Source organism: Microcaecilia unicolor, chromosome 3, assembly GCF_901765095.1.
Source record: "Microcaecilia unicolor chromosome 3, aMicUni1.1, whole genome shotgun sequence".
NCBI classification, from domain to species: domain Eukaryota; kingdom Metazoa; phylum Chordata; class Amphibia; order Gymnophiona; family Siphonopidae; genus Microcaecilia; species Microcaecilia unicolor.
Window position 1 is genome coordinate 330,956,153 of NC_044033.1, and position 20,114 is coordinate 330,976,266.

General features: G+C 43.9%; 1 protein-coding gene across 4 annotated transcripts in view; it reads left to right on the forward strand.

The window, feature by feature from the left end:
- TULP4 (TUB like protein 4) overlaps window positions 1-20,114 on the forward strand; it is a 226,044-nt gene that overhangs the window by 170,336 nt on the left and 35,594 nt on the right. For 3 of the 4 annotated variants that reach the window (XM_030198414.1, XM_030198412.1, XM_030198411.1), the window contains exons 11-12: window positions 6,419-6,563; window positions 13,792-13,885. In XM_030198414.1, the coding sequence (XP_030054274.1) occupies window positions 6,419-6,563; window positions 13,792-13,885 (239 nt within the window). The remainder of the gene's footprint in view (window positions 1-6,418; window positions 6,564-13,791; window positions 13,886-20,114) is intronic. The other variant, XM_030198415.1, reaches the window with a different exon arrangement.

The window sequence follows — 20,114 nt, forward strand, 5'->3', positions numbered from 1 at the left end:
GGCGTCTTCTGCTACTACCTCCTCATCTAGGAGGTTTTTTGGAGGGAAGAAGAGTGCTCCCTATTCCTATGCTAGGTGTAGGTACACTCCTACTTCTTGACAGCCTGCCCAGGCTCAGCCCCAGCGCTCGTTCTCATCAACAGTGTGCGTCTAAGGCTCCTGCTGCTCCTCAGCAAACGTAGGGAATGGGCCTCAGTAAAAGTGTCCGTACTGGACGACTTGCCGGTCGGGGGGGGGAGGTTGATATTTTTTCACCAAAGGTGGCCTCTCATAACCTCTGACCGGTGGGTTCTTCAAATAGTTCGGTTAGGATACACCCTCAATCTGGAATCCAAAGCTCCAAATTGCCCACCGTGAGCTCATTCTTACAGCTCCCAGGACAAACAGGTACTTGCAGAGGTACTCTCCGCCCTTCTAAAGGCCCAAGCGGTCGAAGCCGTTCCACCAGTGGAAGAAGGGCTGGGATTTTATTCCAGGTACTTCCTTGTGCAGAAAAAGACAGGGGGGATGCGCCCCATCCTAGACCTAAGGGCCCTGAACAAATTTCTTGTCCAAGAAAAGTTCAGGATGGTTTCCCTGGGCACCCTTCTTCCCATGATTCAGGAAAACGATTGGCTATGCTCTCTGGATTTAAAGGATGCTTATACACACTTCTCGATACTTCCAGCTCACAGGAGGTATCTTTGATTTCGGCTGGGAACGCAGCACTTCCAGTACTGTGTACTACCCTTTGGTCTGGCGCCTGCACCCAGAGTGTTTACAAAATGCCTAGCGGTAGTCACACATCGCTATGCAGACTGGGAGTGCATGTGTTCCCTTATCTCAATGATTGGCTAGTGAAGAGCACCTTGAAGGAAGGTGCTCTGGAGTCCATGCAAATGACTATTCAGGTGCTAGAGCTACTGGGGTTCGTGATCAATTACTCCAAGTCCCATCTCATCCCAGTTCAAAAGTTGGAATTCATTGGAGCTGTGTTGAACACGAAGACAGCTCGAACTTATCTTCCCGGGGCAAGGGCAGACAACCTTCTGTCCCTGGTGTCCATAGTTTCAGAATCTCAACAGATCACAGCTCGGCAGATGTTGAGACTCCTGGGGCACATGACCTCCACAGTTCATGTAACTCCCATGGCACGTCTACATATGAGATCAGCTCAGTGGACCCTAGCTTCCCAGTGGTATCAAGCTGCAGGGGATCTAGAGGATGTGATCCAGCTGTCCACCGACTTCTGCAATTCCCTTCACTGGTGGACAATTCGATCCAGTTTGACCTTGGGACGTCCATTCCAAATTCCTCAGCCACAAAAAGTGCTGAGAATGGATGCATCCTTCCTGGGGTGGGGAGCTCATGTAGATGGGCTTCACACTCAAGGAGCCTGGTCCTTTCAGGAAAAAGGTCTTCAGATCAACCTTCTGGAGTTACGAGCGATCTGGAACACTCTAAAGGCTTTCAGAGATCGGCTATCCAATCAAATCATCTTGATTCAAACAGACAATCAGGTTGACATGTATTACACCAACAAACAAGGGGGGCACCGATCTCGCCCTCTGTGTCAGGAAGCTGTCCAGATGTGGCTTTTGGCTCATCGTCACGGCATGTTTGTCCAAGCCACTTATCTGGCAGACGTAAACAACAGTCTGGCCGACAGACGATCAGGATAATGCAACCTCACAAGTGGTCTCTGAACATGGGCATAGCCCGCAAGATCTTCCGAGAGTGGGGCACCCCCTCAGTGGATCTTTTTGCCACTCAAATCAATCACAAGGTCCCTCAGTTCTGTTCCAGGCTTCAAGCTCACGACAGACTAGCGTCAGATGCCTTTCTCCTACATTGGGGAATAGGCTTTCTGTATGTGTATCCTCCCATACCTCTAGTAGGGAAGACTTTGCTGAAACTCAAGCAAGACTGCGGAACCATGATTCTCATTGCTCCCTTCTGGCCGTCAGATTTGGTTCCCTCTTCTTCTGGAGTTGTCCTCCAAGGAACCGTGGAGATTGGAGTGTTTTCCAACCCTCATCACTCAGAACGAGGGGTCGCTTCTGTATCCCAACCTCCAGTCTCTGGCTCTCACAGCCTGGATATTGAAAGCTTAGAATTCGCCTCCTTGGGTCTTTCAGAGGGTGTCTCCCGAGTCTTGCTTGCTTCCAGGAAAGATTCCATGAAGAAGTGTTACTCTTTCAAATGGAGGAGGTTTGTCGTCTGGTGTGACAGCAAGGCCCTAGATCATTTTTCTTTTCCTACACAGACCCTGCTTGAATACCTTCAATACTTGTCAGAGTCTAGTCTCAAGAACAACTCCGTTAGGGTTCACCTCAGTGCAATTAGTGCTTATTATTGGCATGTAGAGGGCAAGCCTGTCTCTGGACAGCCTTTAGTTGTTTGCTTCCTGAGAGGTTTGCTTTTGTCAAAGTCCCCGGTCAAACCTCCACCAGTGTCATGGGATCTCAACGTCGTTCTCACCCAGCTGATGAAAGCTCCTTTTGAGCCACTGAATTCCTGCCATCTGAAGTACTTGACCTGGAAGGTCATTTTCTTGGTGGCTGTTACTTCAGCTTGTAGGGTCAGTGAGCTTCAGGTCTTAGTAGTGCATGCACCTTGTAACAAGTTTCATCACAACTGAGTAGTCCTCCGCACGCACCCTAAGTTTCTGCTGATGGTGGTGTCAGAGTTCCATCTGAACCAGTCAATTGTCTTGCCAACATTCTTTCCCTGTCCTCATGCCCACCCTGGCGAAAGCAGGTTGCATACCTTGGACTGCAAGAGAGCATTGACCTTTTACGTGGAGCGGACGAAGCCCTTCAGACAGTCCGCCCAATTATTTGTTTCTTTCGATCCCAACAGGAGGGGAGTCGCCGTCAGAAAACGCACTATCTCCAATTGGCTAGCAGATTGCATTTCCTTCACTTATGCCCAAGCTGGGCTGACTCTTGAGGGCCATGTTACAGCTCATAATGTTAGAGCCATGGCGGTGTCAGTGGCTCACTTGAAGTCAGCTTCCATTGAAGAGATTTGCAAGGCTGCAACGTGGTCATCAGTTCACACATTCACAACTCACTACTGCCTTCTGCAGGATACCTGATGCGACAGTCGGTTTGGGCAGTCAGTGTTGCAGAATCTGTTCAGGGTTTAGAATCCAACTCCACCCCCTAGACCCATTTTTGTTCTGTTCCAGGCTGCACTCTCAGTTAGTTGTTTATGGTTCCAGGTCAATCTATGTTATGTCCTCGCCATTGCGAGACCCAGTTGACCAATGTTCTTTGTTTTGAGTGAGCCTGGTTGCTAGGGATACCCCACATTTGAGAACAAGCAGCCTTGCTTGTCCTCGGAGAAAGCGAAGATACTTACCTGTAGCAGGTATTCTCCGAGGACAACAGGCTGATCTCACAAACCCGCCCACCTCCCCTTTGGAGTTGTTATTAGTTTATTTGTATGCTTTTTGATTTAACTGAAGGGGCACGCTTGCACGACGGGCAGGAAGTCGTCCGAGCATGTGCGCCAGAAGACTCTGGCAAAACTTTACCTTTTTGCTTGCAAAAATTTGCCGTTTCCTGGGCCGACGCGGACGTCGACCCACATGTGAGAACAATTAGCCTGCTGTCCTTGGAGAATACCTGCTACAGGTCAGTATCTTCACTTTCTCTCTGAGGTATCAGGAGTTAGTGTTGGATGTTCCTAGAGGAAAAATCCATAAACTGCTATTAAGATAGACATGAGGAATGCCACTGCTTATTCCTGGGATTTGTAGCATGAATCTTGCTACTATTTGGGATTCTGTCAGGTACTTGTGACCTGAATTGGCCACTGCTGGAAGCAGAATACTGGGCTAGATGGATCATCGATCTGACCCCCCAGTATGTTTATTCTTGTGTTCTTATGTTGTTCCCTCAAAGGAGTCGAAAGCTCCCTCATTTGCATCTTCAGCCCAAGAACACTTAGATACATAATAACAAGAAGAAAATTTTATATGCTCAGACTTATTAATAGCAAACAGTTCCTTAAAGTATCTAGACAACAGAATCTCAGCAGAAAGCAATGTGATATGTGTAATATTCCAAAATCAGAAATTCCTGGTTTGAAGCAAGTTTTCAATCTTCTTCACTCATAGGTGAGTGGAGAGGCTAACCTTAATCAGTAGTGTACCAGTTGTCTGCTAAGTCGTAACTTGAGCCTTCAAATTCTGGTGCCTCTTTTCCCGAGGGAAACATTCCACTAATTCAATCAATGGTACTAAGCCACGTTGACTACTGCAATGGAATCAACTCACAAAGAAACTCCAGACAGCCCAAAACACAGCAGCCAGGTTGATATTTGGTAAAACACGATTCCAAAGTGCCACACCACTTCGTGAAAAACTGCACTGGCTTCTGATCAGAGAACGCATCGCCTTCAAAATCTGCACCCTTGTCCACAAGATTATCTACGGTGACATCCCAGGTTACATGATTGACCTGCTTGATCTCCCAACCAGAAACAGAACCAGTTCACCACGGACTTACCTGAATCTCCACTACCCAAATTGCAAAGGACTTAAATACAAGACAACCCATGTGTCCAACTTCTCCTACATAAGTACACGACTATGGAATGCACTTCCACAAGCTGTGAAAACAATCTACGACCATCTAAAATTTAGAAAATCACTAAGACTCATCTGTTCAGAAAGGCATACCTGACTGACCCAACATAAATGCCTCAACTCTGCAACACATCAATACCAAAGATCATATTGGACATTATCAAACCTTCCCTTTCTTTAACCCTACGTGCCTGAATCTTATCTTCCCTATTCCACCCTAACATCTAATTGTATCTGTTCCCTACTGGACTTGGCGAATGCCTTTACGGTATTATTAGGTGTATTTTCAAAGCACTTAGACTTACAAAGTTACACAGTAACCTATGGAACTTTGTAAGCCTTTGAAAATGAGCCCCTATGAAAGCCACATTGAGCCTGCAAATAGGTGGGAAAATGTGGGATACAAATGTAACAAATAAATAAATAGTATGAAGTTTATAATCCAACTCCTCCAATTTGGAAACCACGTCCTGGGAAAAGAGGCATAACTGGCCTACAGTCCCCTTAATAATAGCCTCAGTCCTAGTTACCACTGTCCATATATCATTTAAAATAATATGTTGTGAAGAACTTACTACAACATCCATTGCCTCCATAGAAGGAAACACCACAGGTTTAGGCAGCAACAACCAACTCTCAATCAAAGGGTCTGGAGACACAGCAGACCCTCCATCTTCACTGTCCCCTTAAGGGTGATAGAAACCACTAAATAAGTACTAATTTTAGGGGGAGAGGTGAACTTATACATAGAAGCATACTCTTGGAAGATACTTACCACAGGTAGCACACCTTGCCTTGTTCCTGACGTTAATGTCTATCCATAGGACCTTGAAAGGGAGTACAAGATGGTGCAGCTCCCTTTGGTTTTGCCTTCCTTACCATGTTAAAACAAGAGTAAACAGGAATATAAAAATTTAAACTCATGAATCCAGGCTGATCTTAAATATGTCCAAACAAGCCCATCCAAAAGCTCCCTTGTCACTCCATCAGTTCTCCAAGGGGCCTGGCGTACCCTTTTGGGCACGCCCTACAGCCACGTCACAGGCAAGGCAGGCTCTTATTGGTGTACTGGGCACGGATGAACGGTGTCACAAAAGGCATCTGGCACCCATGGCTCTCTCCACAGTTCTGTGATCTGAACACAAAGTCTGGTTCACCACCTCTTGCCACCAAAATGGTCTTTCTCCTAACATGAACAGCGTCTAGCACCCATGGATCTCTCCACATTGCCACAAAACCTGGTCCTCCACCTCTTATAAAGCTATACCAATAACAATGTTAATATTCTCATTAGTGATCAGTCATGTGTATTTTCATTCTCTGTACCTAGCTCTTCCTTCCTGTCATAATAATTTTATTAGAGGTTCAACTGAAATGCCCAATAGCCAAATAGCACATCAAGGGTCATAATTGGACATCCTCTCTCATCATCTTTGTGAAATTTCCTAGTCAACGTAGCATCTTGATTGTAAAAAAATGTGAAATTTACTGCCTGGTTGTAAAGTATTTATCAGCAAGAAGCACTGATTTTGTCAGTGGCAGTTTATCAATCACTGCAGTTGTGGGCTCCAGTGTTCATCCAATAAAGGCTTGTATGGAGGTTGTTGTAGGGTGGGGGAGACATTGGGTTTCTGGGGACAGGACCATGTCCACAGGCCTTTGTACAGACCTTTCTGCTTTTTTGCTTATTCTTTTTACTGGAACAAATTGTTTCTCAGATAGTTTCAGACAATCTTCAAAACACAAGTGCCCATACAGAGATTTGAATTATTCCTCTGTTCCATTCTTGATAGTATTGTTTCCATGCTGTTATAATTAAATTATAGGATATGTTTTGTACAGAATTAACATGGAAGCCAGGAAGTCTCCAAAGTTGTCTCGAGCTGCCCAAGAGATTTCACGATCACCTCGATTACCAATCAGGAAGACTTCTATTGGTTCCCCCAGCCTGACTCGCAGAGAGTTTCCCTTAGAAGACATCACTCAGGTGTGTTTGGGCATGGCTGCAGAATTACCCAGCTTGAGTATTCTTGGTGTGGCAATTTTTCTAGAGGCAACAGTGCAATATTATGACCTATAACTGTGAACTTATTATGCTCAAGGAAGTGGAAGTGGCAAGAAGCAAACATTTTTCAGTAGAAAGAACGTTCTAGAACAGGGTTCTTAAACTTGGGTTCTTGAGGACTGCAAACCAGTCAGGTTTTCAGGATATCCCTAATGAATATGCAAGAGAGAGGTCTGCATAAAATTCAGGCAGTAGGTATGCCTCTCATATACATATTTATCATTAATAGCCTGAAAACCCAACTGTTTTTTGTAGCCTTTGAGGACTGGAGTTTGAGACTCCTGTTCATGGAGCAATGAGTCATAGGATACAGACAAAACTGGGTAGATTCAGTAGCAATAAACTATTTATTTCGGAAAGGAATAGCCTCCAGTAGAGATGAGGACAGTATTTGAATTCAAGAAAGAATAAGACAAGCGCAGAGGATCACTGAGGGTGAGAAGATGTGGATGGGCAGACTATATTCATGTGGTGTTTATCTGCCATCATGCCCTGTTTCTTTAATATGAGGCTGTAGATGGGGTAAGATACGCATTAAACATTCCTTCACAAAAATTGTGATCAGCTGCCTCACAGTGGAGGTCTTGGAAGCAAAAACTATACAAGAAAGCAGAAAGGATGTTTAATAGTGGTATGGTGGTGGCAAAGCCAGGGGATAAATAGGAGTCTGCATTATAGCAGAAGAAATGGATTATGAACCAGCTATATAAGCCTCTTATTCTTCCCTGGATATTTGTCCTTCTTACCTAATGAAATACCCTAGTCTTACTTTTATTGTTTTTTTTGTTTGTTTGTTTTTTACTGATTGGCTAAATGAACGGTTTAAATTAGGCACATTTCCTTCAATTAGAGGAGATATTGTTCTTACCCCTAATCTGAAGAATTCAAAAGGCAGTGTTCAAGAACTAACTATAGACCAGTGGCATCCATCCCACTGCTTATCAAGGTGATGGAAGGTTGAGTGACAGAAAATTTAGAATTGTATTTAGATAAATTCCAATTGTTACATTGATCTCAGTCGGGCTTCTGCAAAGGTTTTGGTACAGAGACTATGGTTAATTCCCTGATCAGCTTGTGTCAGAAGCTGCTGAGTCAGAGTCTAGAGCTATCTTGTTCAGTTTGACCTGTCCAGCGCTTTTGACCTAGTTGATCATGGAATTTTATTATCTCTCTTAGATTCATTTGGGATACAAGGAGCTGTTCTTTCATGGATTCAAGGTTTTTTAAATAGATCTTATAAAGTAAGAATGCATGGGGAATTATCTGACTCATAGAATGCAGTTTGTTGGAGTCCCAGGGTTCCCCTCTTTTCACCTTTGCTGTTTAACTTCTTAATGCAGCCATTAGCAAATCGTTTAGAGAATCTTAAGCTGCTGCCTTTCATCTATGCTTTTGACATTACTGTTATCTTACCTTTTACCCTGGGTAATGTTCATCATGAGACAAATTTTTTCATTGTTTGTCAGCAGTGGAAGCCTGGGTCCAATCATTCAAGCTAAAGAAAAAACAAAGTTTGTATGGATAGAAATAGATGGCTTTTTGGCTAAATTAGGTTCTGTTCCCGAATACTGCATGTTGAGGTGGATTCTCAGTTGTCCTTCATTTCCCAAGTTGTTAAAGTAGTCAGAAACTCGTTTCTTCTCCTCAGGAAATTATGAGCTATCTGTAAGTTTTTTGACATAGAAATATTTCATCGGTTAGTACAATCTTTGATACTTACCCAGTTGGATTACTGTAATTCAATATACGTTGGTTGCACTAAAGCTTTAAAGACCAAATCACAGAGGGTGCAAATGCTGCTATAAGAACGATGTTTGCAGTAGATAAGTATGAGCCTATCACTTCTCTTTTGTTACAATTACACTGGTTACTGTTATTCAGATGGACTTGGGGGAAGCCAATGCTTGCCCTGGGATTTATAGCATGGAATGTTGCTACTAATTGGGTTTCTGCCAGGTACTTGTGACCTGAATTGGCCACTGTTGAAAGCAGGATACTGGGCTAGATGGACCATTGGTCTGACTCAGTATGGCTATTCTTATTTAGAAAGCTGCTGAAAACTTTTCTTTTTAGAAAATTTGTTACAGGTTTTTAACAGTTTTTGTTTTAGATTTTTTCACTTGTTATAATCCTTGTTATATGCAGTATTTGAGTTTCCTGATGAATTCTTCACATTCATTTTGTTACCCACACTGAACTTGTTGGTAGCTGTGGGATATAAGACTATAATAATGTAATGTAAATATATCTGCCCTCGGTGAACCACCAAAAGATGCAACCAGAGTCCATGAAAACTGTAGAATTTCTCTATTCCATCAGAATGCCTTGGACCAAAGGGCAGAAATTTCAGGTCATAACCCCTTCCTCTCTGAAACCTCCTTCACTGGAGGGCTTTTGCCACAGTTAGCTTTTGATAATTTCATCTGTGAACTTTCCCAATAGTTCACATTAATGATACATAAGTGAACACTTTGATATATTGAGAATTCTCTCCGTTATGTTTTAAAAATATTATATCTCACCTTTTCAGTTTAAAGTCAGAACAGCTAATATTGTTACTTAGTAACAATAATGACATCAAAATAATAGAGTGTGTGTGCTTATACCTGTATATAATATGTAAACCACCTTGATTGCATCATAGAAAGGCAGTATATCAAGTGCCTTACCCTAACCTTTATATACATGTAGGCCTACTTATTCCAGTAGTCCTTGATGCACTGCATTGTGGAATAATAATGTTGTGCATGTGCATACGTATATACCTTTGTGTGTTTTTACAGATATTTGCATATATGTACATGTGTGTTTCTACAGATATTTGCATATATGTACATGTGTGTATGTAGATCTTTAATTCAGCCAGAGCAGAAGATCACTAAATAATTTCAAACCATGCCAGCAACACAAGGAGGTATTTTTAAATTTGGGAGGTTGGCTGTGTTGATCTCACAATACATCTACCCTACCTCTGAGGTAGCCTGATAGCCCTGTCCCCAGAGGGCTTATAAATGTAAATTTTTTTGCTGGGGCAATGAAGGATGAGGTGCTTTGCTCAGTCACAAGAAGTGTCAGCATGATGAGAAAAGTGAGTGTAGGGAGGGAAAGAAATAACAGTTAAGTTAAGCTGAACAGAGCTGTTACTAGTAGGTATTTGCCAAGGTGAAGTCCTCCAAGAAATAATCTATGAAAGTTTAAGCCCTGGGTGTATCTATGTATGTGTATATATCAGCAGTAGAAAGAACTGGGAGAGGTGAATGTCAAACACAAAGGGGGCAATTCTATAACATGGTACTAACATTTACATACTAAATATTTAGAACTAGTAAAAAAGGCTCGTTTCTGACAGAAATGAAACAGGCGCTAGCAAGGTTTTCCTCGCAGTTGCAGCTTGGCCTCCTGCCTCCCTCCCTGTCATGTGAATTCCAGGCCCCCTCCCTGTTCTCGGAGTTCCATGCTCCCCTGTTGTCTGTCAGTAGCAGCTGGACCTGCATTGGCCACTCCCTCCCCCTCCCCTGGGAGTCCCATGCCCCCGTCTTTGGAGTCCCATGCCCCCACACCCCCCCTTCCTCCCTCTCGCTCTCTCTTTTTCAGTCACAGGCCGACCTGCGTTGGCCGCTCCCTCCCTCTCCCCCCTTCACCCCCCCTGGGAGTTCCCTGCACCCCTGTCTTTGGAGTTCCACACCCCCGCGTGTCCGTCCCTCTCTGTCCTCCGAGTTCAAGCCCCCTTTCCCTCGGAGTTCCATGCCCCCTACCTCTCTCCCTCCCTGTCCTCCATGTTCCAGGCCCCCCTCCCCTTCGAGTTCCAGGTCCCCCCCTTCCCTTAGAGTTGCAGGACCCCCCCTTCAAGTTCCAGGATCCCACCTCCCCTTTGAGTTACAGGCCCCTCCCCTTCGAGTTCCAGGATTGGCCTTCCCCTTCCAGGGCTCCCCTCCCCTCCCGGTCGAGTTCTAGGACCCCCTCCCTCGTCCCTCTCCCCCCCTCTTGCCCCCCTCCCCCCTCTCTCATCCTCCTCCCCCCCTCTCTCGTCCCCTGCCCTCCGAGTTCCATGCACCCACTGTCGTCCAAGTTCCACAAACCTGTGCCTCCCTCCCTCTCTGTCTGTGGCCTCCCAGTGGAAGCAGGACATGTACGGCTGCCCCTCCCAGTCGTAAGTGCCAGCTGTTCTGTAAAATGTTTTACCTCGTGGTCCGCTGGCAACAGTGAAGTCGAGCAGGCACGGCACGGCGCTTCAGACTGCCTTCGCTTTCACTTCTGTTTCAGCTCTGCCTCTGGTCCTGCCCTCATTTCCTGTTTGCGGAAGGGCGGGACCAGAGGCACAGGTGAAATAGAAGTGAAAGCGAAGGTAGTCTGAAGCGCCGTGCCTGCTCCACTTCACTGTTGCGGGCGGACCAGGAGGTGAAAAGTTTTAAAGAACCCAAAAACAAGAGGGGTTCACACTCTCCACAAAGGCAGAACGCAACAATAACAAGGTGGAAAGGAACCAAGTTCAAGTGATCAGTCCACACACCAGGATAAGATGCTCCAATCAAAATTTTATTTGGACCCTACACGGTCCGTGTTTTGGCTACCAAAGCCTTCCTCAGGGGTCAGTCGATGAGTGCTCAGCTGTATCTCGATTGATAATGGAGCGTATGAATATCTTGGTAAAAGCATGTGTAGCATCCAACCAGAACAAAATTGGAGCATCTTATCCTGGTGTGTGGACTGATCACTTGAACTTGGTTCCTTTCCGCCTTGTTATTAAGTTTTAAAGAACACCTGGCAGGCACAGCTGAAACAGAAGTGAAAGTGAAGGCAGTCTGAAGCGCTGTGCCGTGCCTGCTCCACTTCACTGTTGCCGGCGGACCAGGAGGTAAAAGGTTTTAAAGAACAGCCGGCACTTAGCGCTTACGAAGGGGAGGGGCTGCCGCACACGTCCTGCTTGCACTCGGAGGCCACAGAGAGAGAGGGAGGGAGTCGTGGGGCGGTGGAACTCGGAGGAGAGGAGGGGCATGGAACTCGGATGGCAGTTGAAGGAGGGAGGGAGGTAGGGGGCATGGAACTCGGGGCCCGATTCTGTACTCACCTCTGGTGGCTTGTGCTGGCTTCCCTCCCCTCTCACTTCCCATTGGTCCGCCCTGTGACGTCAACCCAGGGCGGACCAATGGAAACTGTGTTATGAACCCAGGCATCCAGACGGAGGTGCAAATTATTATATAGGATAATGGCATTTACCTGTATATGTATGCATGTAAATGCCCAAATTTTGCCTAACTGCTATTTTGCAGATAACATACATAGCACTCATTTGCAAGGAGGCGCACACGTGGACAGAGGTCACACATGCACACAGCTCAATAGCTTGCCCCTAAATGTTAAGTGCATATATACTGTCACGCTGCCACTCTAGGGAGGTGTAGGGTCTAGGTCTGAGGGTTTTCTCAGCCCAAAGGGAATTTCTCTAGTCTGCTCCTGACAGCGGGTTCAGGGAGAGCTCCATCTCCAATGACCCCTCAAAATGACATTATTCAATCCAGCAAGACCCAACTGGGTTTGAGATCTCTCTCACCCAATGCTAATACACTCAAGGCGAGGTCATAGGTGGATAGAGAAAGTTCTATTAGAATTTAAATCAGTCAATCAAAGTTCTCTTTAGAATCCACATACAAAAAAAACCCTCCTACAAAATTTCATAGTCTCTTTGTAGATAATTGATACTTCAGTAAGCGGGACAGTTCATTAGAAAGAAAGGTACATGCAAATTAGGCACCACTCCCAGCATATGCATACAATAATGTATTTTTCCTAATAGTCTTAATCCAAGTTCCTTAAGATTAAAACAAACAAAAAAATCCCAGAAAAGTATTTGTCCAGTCACTTATCATAACTGCTAACTCCCACGTTATTAATTTCTTCATTGAGAGGAACTTCTCGTTCACAAAAAAGGTTGCTACCTTTGAAAGTCCACACACACATAAAGAAAAAATCCACAGTTTTCTTCAGTCACTCCTCTCATAGCAACTTTCCAGTGGGGGGAAAAACAACAGAGTCAGAACTTCCCTTTTCAAAGCCTTTTTCTTGCACAGGGAGCATGAGCAAGGAAAAGGGAGGAAGGCCACCACTCCCTCCATCCCCAACTGGCCTTCCTACAAACTTTTCACCAAACAAACAAAAGAGAAGAACTACCTTATACTTCTTAAGGCTCTACCTCCATTTCTTCCTGGTTGTCCCACTCATGGGTACCAATATGTTCTTCCTCTTCTTTTCCAGCCTTCCAAACCATCTCAGGCTTCTGTAAGCTCATTCCTTTCCGCCTCCAATCTAGGGAAAACCCTAGCCTACCTGAATGGGGTCCCCCTTGCATTGCCCCTCCCTGAGTTCCATGGGACTTTCCATATGCTTTCCTTTGACCTGTTCTGAAAGACGTTTCTCCTCCTACCCCTTCCCCAGGGTGAAAAAACTTCATTCTGTTGTACTGCTTCCCATCCTCACCGTTCTAGAGCATTATATTTCCTAGGCCTGTTGTTTTGGCCAGACTTCCCTATGTGCTCTGGGGATTTTGTAGCAGGCAAACCTCTCATCTTCCCATCCTTGAACTGGGGGATCTCCGTCTCTGACACAATAGCCAGTTAGGCTAGTATTCTATAAAGGAAAATAGGTACCTACTTTCCTTTATAGAATAGGCTTCTACCAGGTATCCTTTATAGAACTGCTTTCATAATGTATGACATAGTGACAGAAATGGCATTAAATGGTTGTCTAGGTGTGTGTGTCATTGGACTCTGGTGTCTGTGCTAAGCTCCATTTCTCTCTGCTTGTTCATGCCAGCTGGTTCATGGTGATCTTGGGAGCTGCAAGCCTAGCTTCTCTGATTCTTGGACCTGCTAAAAAGTGTCTCCACGTTTGCTGAAGTAAAGATAAGAATAAACCTAGTAAAGTTCTCAGATAACAGAAACATATTTAATGCCTTGGGTTTCCTTCCTCAAAAGTTTTAGACTAAATATGTTCAGTAAGGTTAGCAGAAAGGAGGAAAAATATAGAAGATGCAAGATCTCATTCCCTGAGGTGCATATGCTCAGTATTGTAATGGTTTATTTAGAAATGTTTCACACATGGAGCTTTAGTAACCAAAGGGAACACAGAGTAAAACCTCTCTTTTGTTTTGCAGCAGAACTACCTTGCTCAGGTCACCTCCAATATCTGGGGAACCAAATTTAAGATTGTAGGATTGGCTGCTTTCCTTCCAGCTAACCTTGGTGCAGGTAAAAATCAAAATCAATTTTGTCTATCTCTCTAAGTTTCAAATAGCAGCAGCAAATGCACAAAATATTTTAGAAGGTTCTTAAGCAGGTAAACCAGCAAATGGGAGGCTACTATCATATATGCCCTGAGAATTCTGCCACAGTTCCATTAGAACATTTTTCTTTACATCCTCAGTACTTGCTAAATGTCAACTTTGGGAGTGGTTCTAAGACGTCTGTCCCTTGATTGAAGAGGCTGACTCAAGATGAAATCCCATGCTCTGTGTCCCCATATCTTAGGTGCATGTGAATGACCTTCCCAATTTATTGCCGATTCTTCCTGCTGAGTGAAATAGCTGAAAGGTATTGACCAGCCAGCTGAGGTAGCACAGGATGGAGATTATTATGCTTTTCTTTTTTTCTTTTAACTTCAATTTTTATTAGTTTTTGAAAATGACACCAGCAAAATAAACAAAATGAAAACTTACAGTACAGCAGATCAAAGCCAAAAATTAAAATCACATTCAATGTTTGGCATTAGCCATCTAATCATTAACAGATGAAAAATATTAGATTCATGAGACCACCAAGACCCCCCCCCCCCCCCCCCAGTAACTTAAGCCACATGGTTTAAAAATCACACATTAACCAAATCTAAGCTGCATTTAAATAGTTACGTAAGAGACCCCAATATTTCTCTAAGAACTGTAACCTGTCTGCTTTAATAGTTGTCAGTCTCTCCATTAGAAGAATATAACTTAAAATTTTATGCCAAGCTTCCATGGAAGGTGGGCTGTTGTTTTTCCAGCCTTGCGCAATCGAACATCTTGTAGCTATTAAACAATTTGCAACTACTTTCTGATCTAGCAAATCTAAAGTAGAGCTGTCAGCAATTCAGCAGACAGCAGTCTGGTAAAATCGGTAGCGTTTTCTCCACATATACAAATATGTACCCTCTCCACCACACCCCTTCCAATATGATGAACATGCAGATGGAGTAAAATTTTGAATCGTATAGGTGTGCTTTTCTTATTTTCTTTTTTGTTTCAGGGGCAGAGGGGTGGCTATAATTTTACAGGCAAGATCCAGTGCCTTGGGTGTCCTTTCCTGCCTCAGTAAAAGAAAGGTTTACCAAACATTGTCTAGTTTCACCCATGTGTCTAGTACTGATACTCCTTGTTTTATAAAGTAACTAATGTATTTTTTTTTAAATTATTTCACTGTTCCCTGGGAAGGCGACCTCTACCAACAATTCCATCTCACTTGCACATGATGAGATAGCATTGGTCTATGCATTTGGATGTGATGCCGTTTGCAACAAACATAGCTGGGGGGGACCAGTTGAATTCAGTGTGCGCTCAAGATGATTTGTAACATCCATCCAAATATGGTTAGATGCAGATTTAATAAAATAATTTTTTTAAGATTTTGGAAGTGTGGGTTTGAATTGCTTACATGATCAGTAGTTTGGAACTGTTACATGTTAAACAGCACTCAGTTTTCAGATTTCCTAGAATTGATATTGTATATCATCGTTGTATGCAAGCATAGCACAAAGAGCACATTTCCAAGCTCAAGAGGTGTATGTGATCCTTTTTTAAAAAATATATATATTTATTTATGTTAAAAACTTGTTCCCCGCTTAAACCTAAGCAGCTAACAAAAACAAACAATATACATAACAGTAATTATAATCACAAGTATACAAATGACAAATGTGCTGTTATCCCCCCAACAGATCTCTCAAAAGCAATAGCTGTTGCCAACATCAAAGAGTAAGAAAGGCTTGGACAAAAAAATTGAGTTTTTAATAACTTCCTAAATTGTCCTACATTAGCACAACGGCACAAATGGCCAGACAAAGCATTCCACAATACTGGACCTGCAACTGAGAATGCTGCAGCCCTCACTAACAAAACAGTTGCTAACTTCTTCACAAAATCAGATCTCAAACCCCTAGCAGATACAAACAACTTAACAACAGAATGTAAATATCACGGAACCCTCCCATAAACAGTCTGATGGAGAAGATACAGAACTGTGAACTAGATTTTAAATCTCACAGGCAACCAGTATAGATGTTTCAAAGTGGGAGTAATATGATCCCACTTTGAAACATCTACATCCGTCCTCGTGGCAGCATTCTGTACCACCTGCAGTGCTTTGACCCTTACACTCGACACTCCCAAATAGAGAGAATTACAGTAGTCCACCTTCGATAGGACCATACTTTGTACAACATTATGGAAGTTAGAGAAGATCAGCATCAGCTTTAATTGATATAGCAAACACAACTGATTGAATGACACTTGTATCACATGTAAGCTGGGCATCTAACACCACCCACAACAACTTCATTTCACTTCTAACAGGCACCTTTAATCCACCCACTTGTACTGTCTGAGGTCATCTCTCATCCAATACTCTTCCCACAATTATGATTTCAGTTTTCTCTAAATTCAAGGCAAGCTTGTTCACAGCCATCCACTCACTTATAGCCTTCATATATACTGATATCTGATTCGACAGATCAGACCCCCCCATGAAACTTATCGGGGGGAAAAAAACTGAACATCATAAGCATATAAGCAATACTCAACCCCCAACTACTCAACTGGACAAAATGGGGCCATGTAGATATTTAAGTAAAAGGGCAGAAAGAGCCATCCCCTGTGGGACCCCTATATATATCCTATATACGTGACTATAAGTCAAGCCCATGGATGTCAAGGGCAGTTTTGCAGCTAAAAACAAACAAAATTGCTTTGACCTTAGTATAAGTCAAGGCTCCTCTCCAGTCCTCCCTCCCTCCTTCACCTGGCCCATCACCTCCCTTTCCCTCCCTTCCAGCTTCAGGGTCCAAAATTGCTCCATCCCTGTCAGTATCGGCATTTCAAACCTCCACCCCCCCTTCCCTGAGTACCTTCTAAGGGATCTTCTTTAGATCTGTGGCAGTGCAGCAATCCTCCTAGACTGCCTGCTTCCTGCCCCGGAGCAATCTCTCTGATTCGTCCTGCCAAACGGGAAGTTGAATCAGAGGAGGCGAGATGGATCAGACAAGAGTGCTCTGGAGAGGATTGCTGCACTGCTGCGGCTCTAAAGAAGATATTTTGGATGGTACACAGCGAGGGGGAGTGGTGGTTTGAAACACTGAACACACAGACTGGTGCAGAAGAGATTGTGCTGCCAACAGGGTTGGGGGGTGCTTAATATTTTGGGCCTCATAGATAAGATGAACCTGAGTTTTTAAATACATTTTTTAGCCAACATTTTTTGATTTATAGTAAAGTATGTACTATATATAGGGCCCGATATTCAAAGTGATTTAAGCAGGCAGGAGAGGCAGCCATATTGAGGAACTGCACTAGGGACAGGAGCAAGAGGAGTTCATTCCTGCCTCCATAACCCTTGCTAGACCACCAGGAATTGAAGGTAGGCCCGGGTGGGCGCTTATCAAGACAGGGGAGTGGGAGGGAGTCATTGTGGGGGTGGGAAGTACTTAAAGTCACAGGCTGGGGGGAGGGGGGAGAACCATGGGCCCGAGGAGTCTAGGGAGGCCTTAAAAAGAGTTTTAAATGTTATATAGGTCTTGACTGATACTTAGCCAGGGCTCACATTACTGTCTAAAGCAGGCCCTGGCTTAATATTGACCGGGACCCGCATAAGCTCCATGGCCAAGACAGCAAAACTTAGCCTTGAATATTCAGTGCTGGTGCCCACATATGTCCCAGCACTGAATATCCGGGGCTAATTTAGCCGGCAGTGGTCAGCATTTAAAAAAACGTTGACCACCTCTGCCTGAATATTGGCCAGATAATTTTCTAGCCTTCCTTTCTATGTCAGGTTTGTTAGTTACTACAGATATTTAGTCTCATTTTTTTCCAATCCATTTTTGCTGCCATCTGTTGTACTTCTGGTATTTGGAGAGGGGGATGGAGGAGCAGGCAAAGGGAAAATGCAAGCCTTTGCTCTCTTTGGCTTATTGTTTTGCTTCTGTTGCACACCTGTTCTGGTTTTTTGATTTTTCTTATATCCAGCTATATAGAAACACTGCTTTACAGTAGTCCAAAGTTTTTTTTGTGTGTGTTTTTTTGGCTATGTTGCACTACTCTATTTTTGCATGGTAAATAACTCAATATTCAGGAACAGAGACTGAGCCAGTCCTGCTTTTTTTATCCCATTGTATATAGGGATATGTAGAAAAGCAGGAATACATCCCCCTGCATGCACTGTGGCTAAAACCAGGCTGGTCTCAGGTAGGGTTACCATATGGCTCCAGAAAAAGGAGGACGGATTGAGACAACCGAGTTTTACTTCCATTGCTTTCAATGGAAGTAATTGAGCCAGCCGAGTTTTACTTCCATTGCTGAAAGCAATGGAAGTAAAACCAGGCAGGCTCAATCCGTCCTCCTTTTTCTGGAGCCATATGGTAACCCTAGTCTCAGGGAGAAGAGAGTAGCGGACACCGGAACATCTGCAGGCCACAGGATGGAGCATATTTCGTCATCAAGAAGGATCAACTTTGCTGCATAAGAATATGCCCTTCCCATGTGCTGGTGGAAGAAGAGAATAATGAATACTTGGCTGATTGAATGAGTGACCCAGCTCGGGGAGAGATCTCTTCGGTGCTGCCTGAAACATTGGCGGACCACAAGGTGGAGCCTATTACATCATTAAGTGGGACCGACTTCGCTGCCTAAGAGCGTTCCCTTCTTGTGGTGCACAGTCATAGGTACATGCCCAAAGGGGCATGCCACCCCCCTTTGGAGCACAAGAGATCCAGGACATTATCATTGTTGGAATTCAGGTATTTGCTACAAGTTAGGCAAGCAAAAGGGCAAAGTTAAAAATATTATTCATAATTCTGTGGGGGGGGGGGGGGGGGGGGGTAACTGGCCTGTTTGATAAACATGTTAGGACAAATCCAGATCAGGTATACATATGAAGTATCACATCATACCTTATGCTATGATTTTATCTTGTTGGACAGACTGGATGAACCGTACAGGTCTTTTCTGCCCTCATCTACTGTGTTACTATGTTGTATGGAAGTCAGCAAATGTTCCAGAATCTTTTCCTTTAAGTCCTGAATCTGGAGCCTCCCTTAGTTTTGGGGGAAAGGCTGATGTCCCCACCCCCGTATTTGTCTTCTTTGAGTCCAGTGGATCTGGGGGTTTCTAAAGCTGGTTATCTGGTCTTAGTGTTGTGGAGTTTTTCAACACCCACACCTCCTTCTGGACCACCGGAAAGTACGTCAGCGTCAATACTTAAGTTGGTGTCTTTGGAAATGGGGCAATTAATGACAATTTTCCACCCATTAAGGAAGTGATTTTGTGGACGTCTGGAAGTTGGTTTGTGGACTGCAAGATCTCCTGAAGGGTCCAGTGTCTCAGCTTTGTGACTTTTCACAACAAGTTGTTTCTAAGTTTGAGGACACTGAAGCTAGGGTTGCTAAGTTGGAATGTGGTATGATCTATGTGGACTCCAAACTTGGGACATTGTATGCTTCCTGCACTTCTGGAATAAAAGATAGTTTAATTCTCCATAGGTAATTAGAGCCTATGAAGAACCAACATAGGAGTAGTAGTTTACATTCATTGAGTTTTTCTGTTTGTTGTTTGTTTTTAGCTGAGATACTTTTTAGGAACTACCTCAAAGTGGTGTTAGTTCTATCAAACTCTGGCAGTATTAATATTTCCTCTTGTTACTATTTACCTAGAAAAGCTCTTCAGGTAAATAGCCAAGAGGGACAGCCAGATGTTTTGTCTCCACAAGAACCATTTAGTTTGGTTGTTGATGTCTAACTTAGAACTCAGGATTTTGTACGTTTAGTTGGGATTTTTCCCCCCTATTTTCATCAGTTTGCTTGTCTGCATCTTGTTATTTAGATGTCCAGCTTCCTAACAAGGGGCATGAATCGATATGGATAGACTGGAGTGTAAATTTTAAGGGGTTTTGACGTTAGCTTCAGAACTTAGTACAAGAACAGTGCTGGGCAGACTTCTACAGTCTGTGCCCTGAGAATGGCAAGGACAAATCAAACTTGGGTATAAAGTATCACATACCATGTAAAATGAGTTTATCTTGTTGGGCAGACTGGATGGACCATACAGGTCTTTATCTGCCGTCATTTACTACTATGTTACCATTGAGCAATTCCAGCAAAATAGCCCAGGGCTGCCCACAGGGGCCATCTGCTGTGAGACCTAAGGAAGAGTCTGCTCCCCCCCCCCCCCCCCCCCCCCAATGA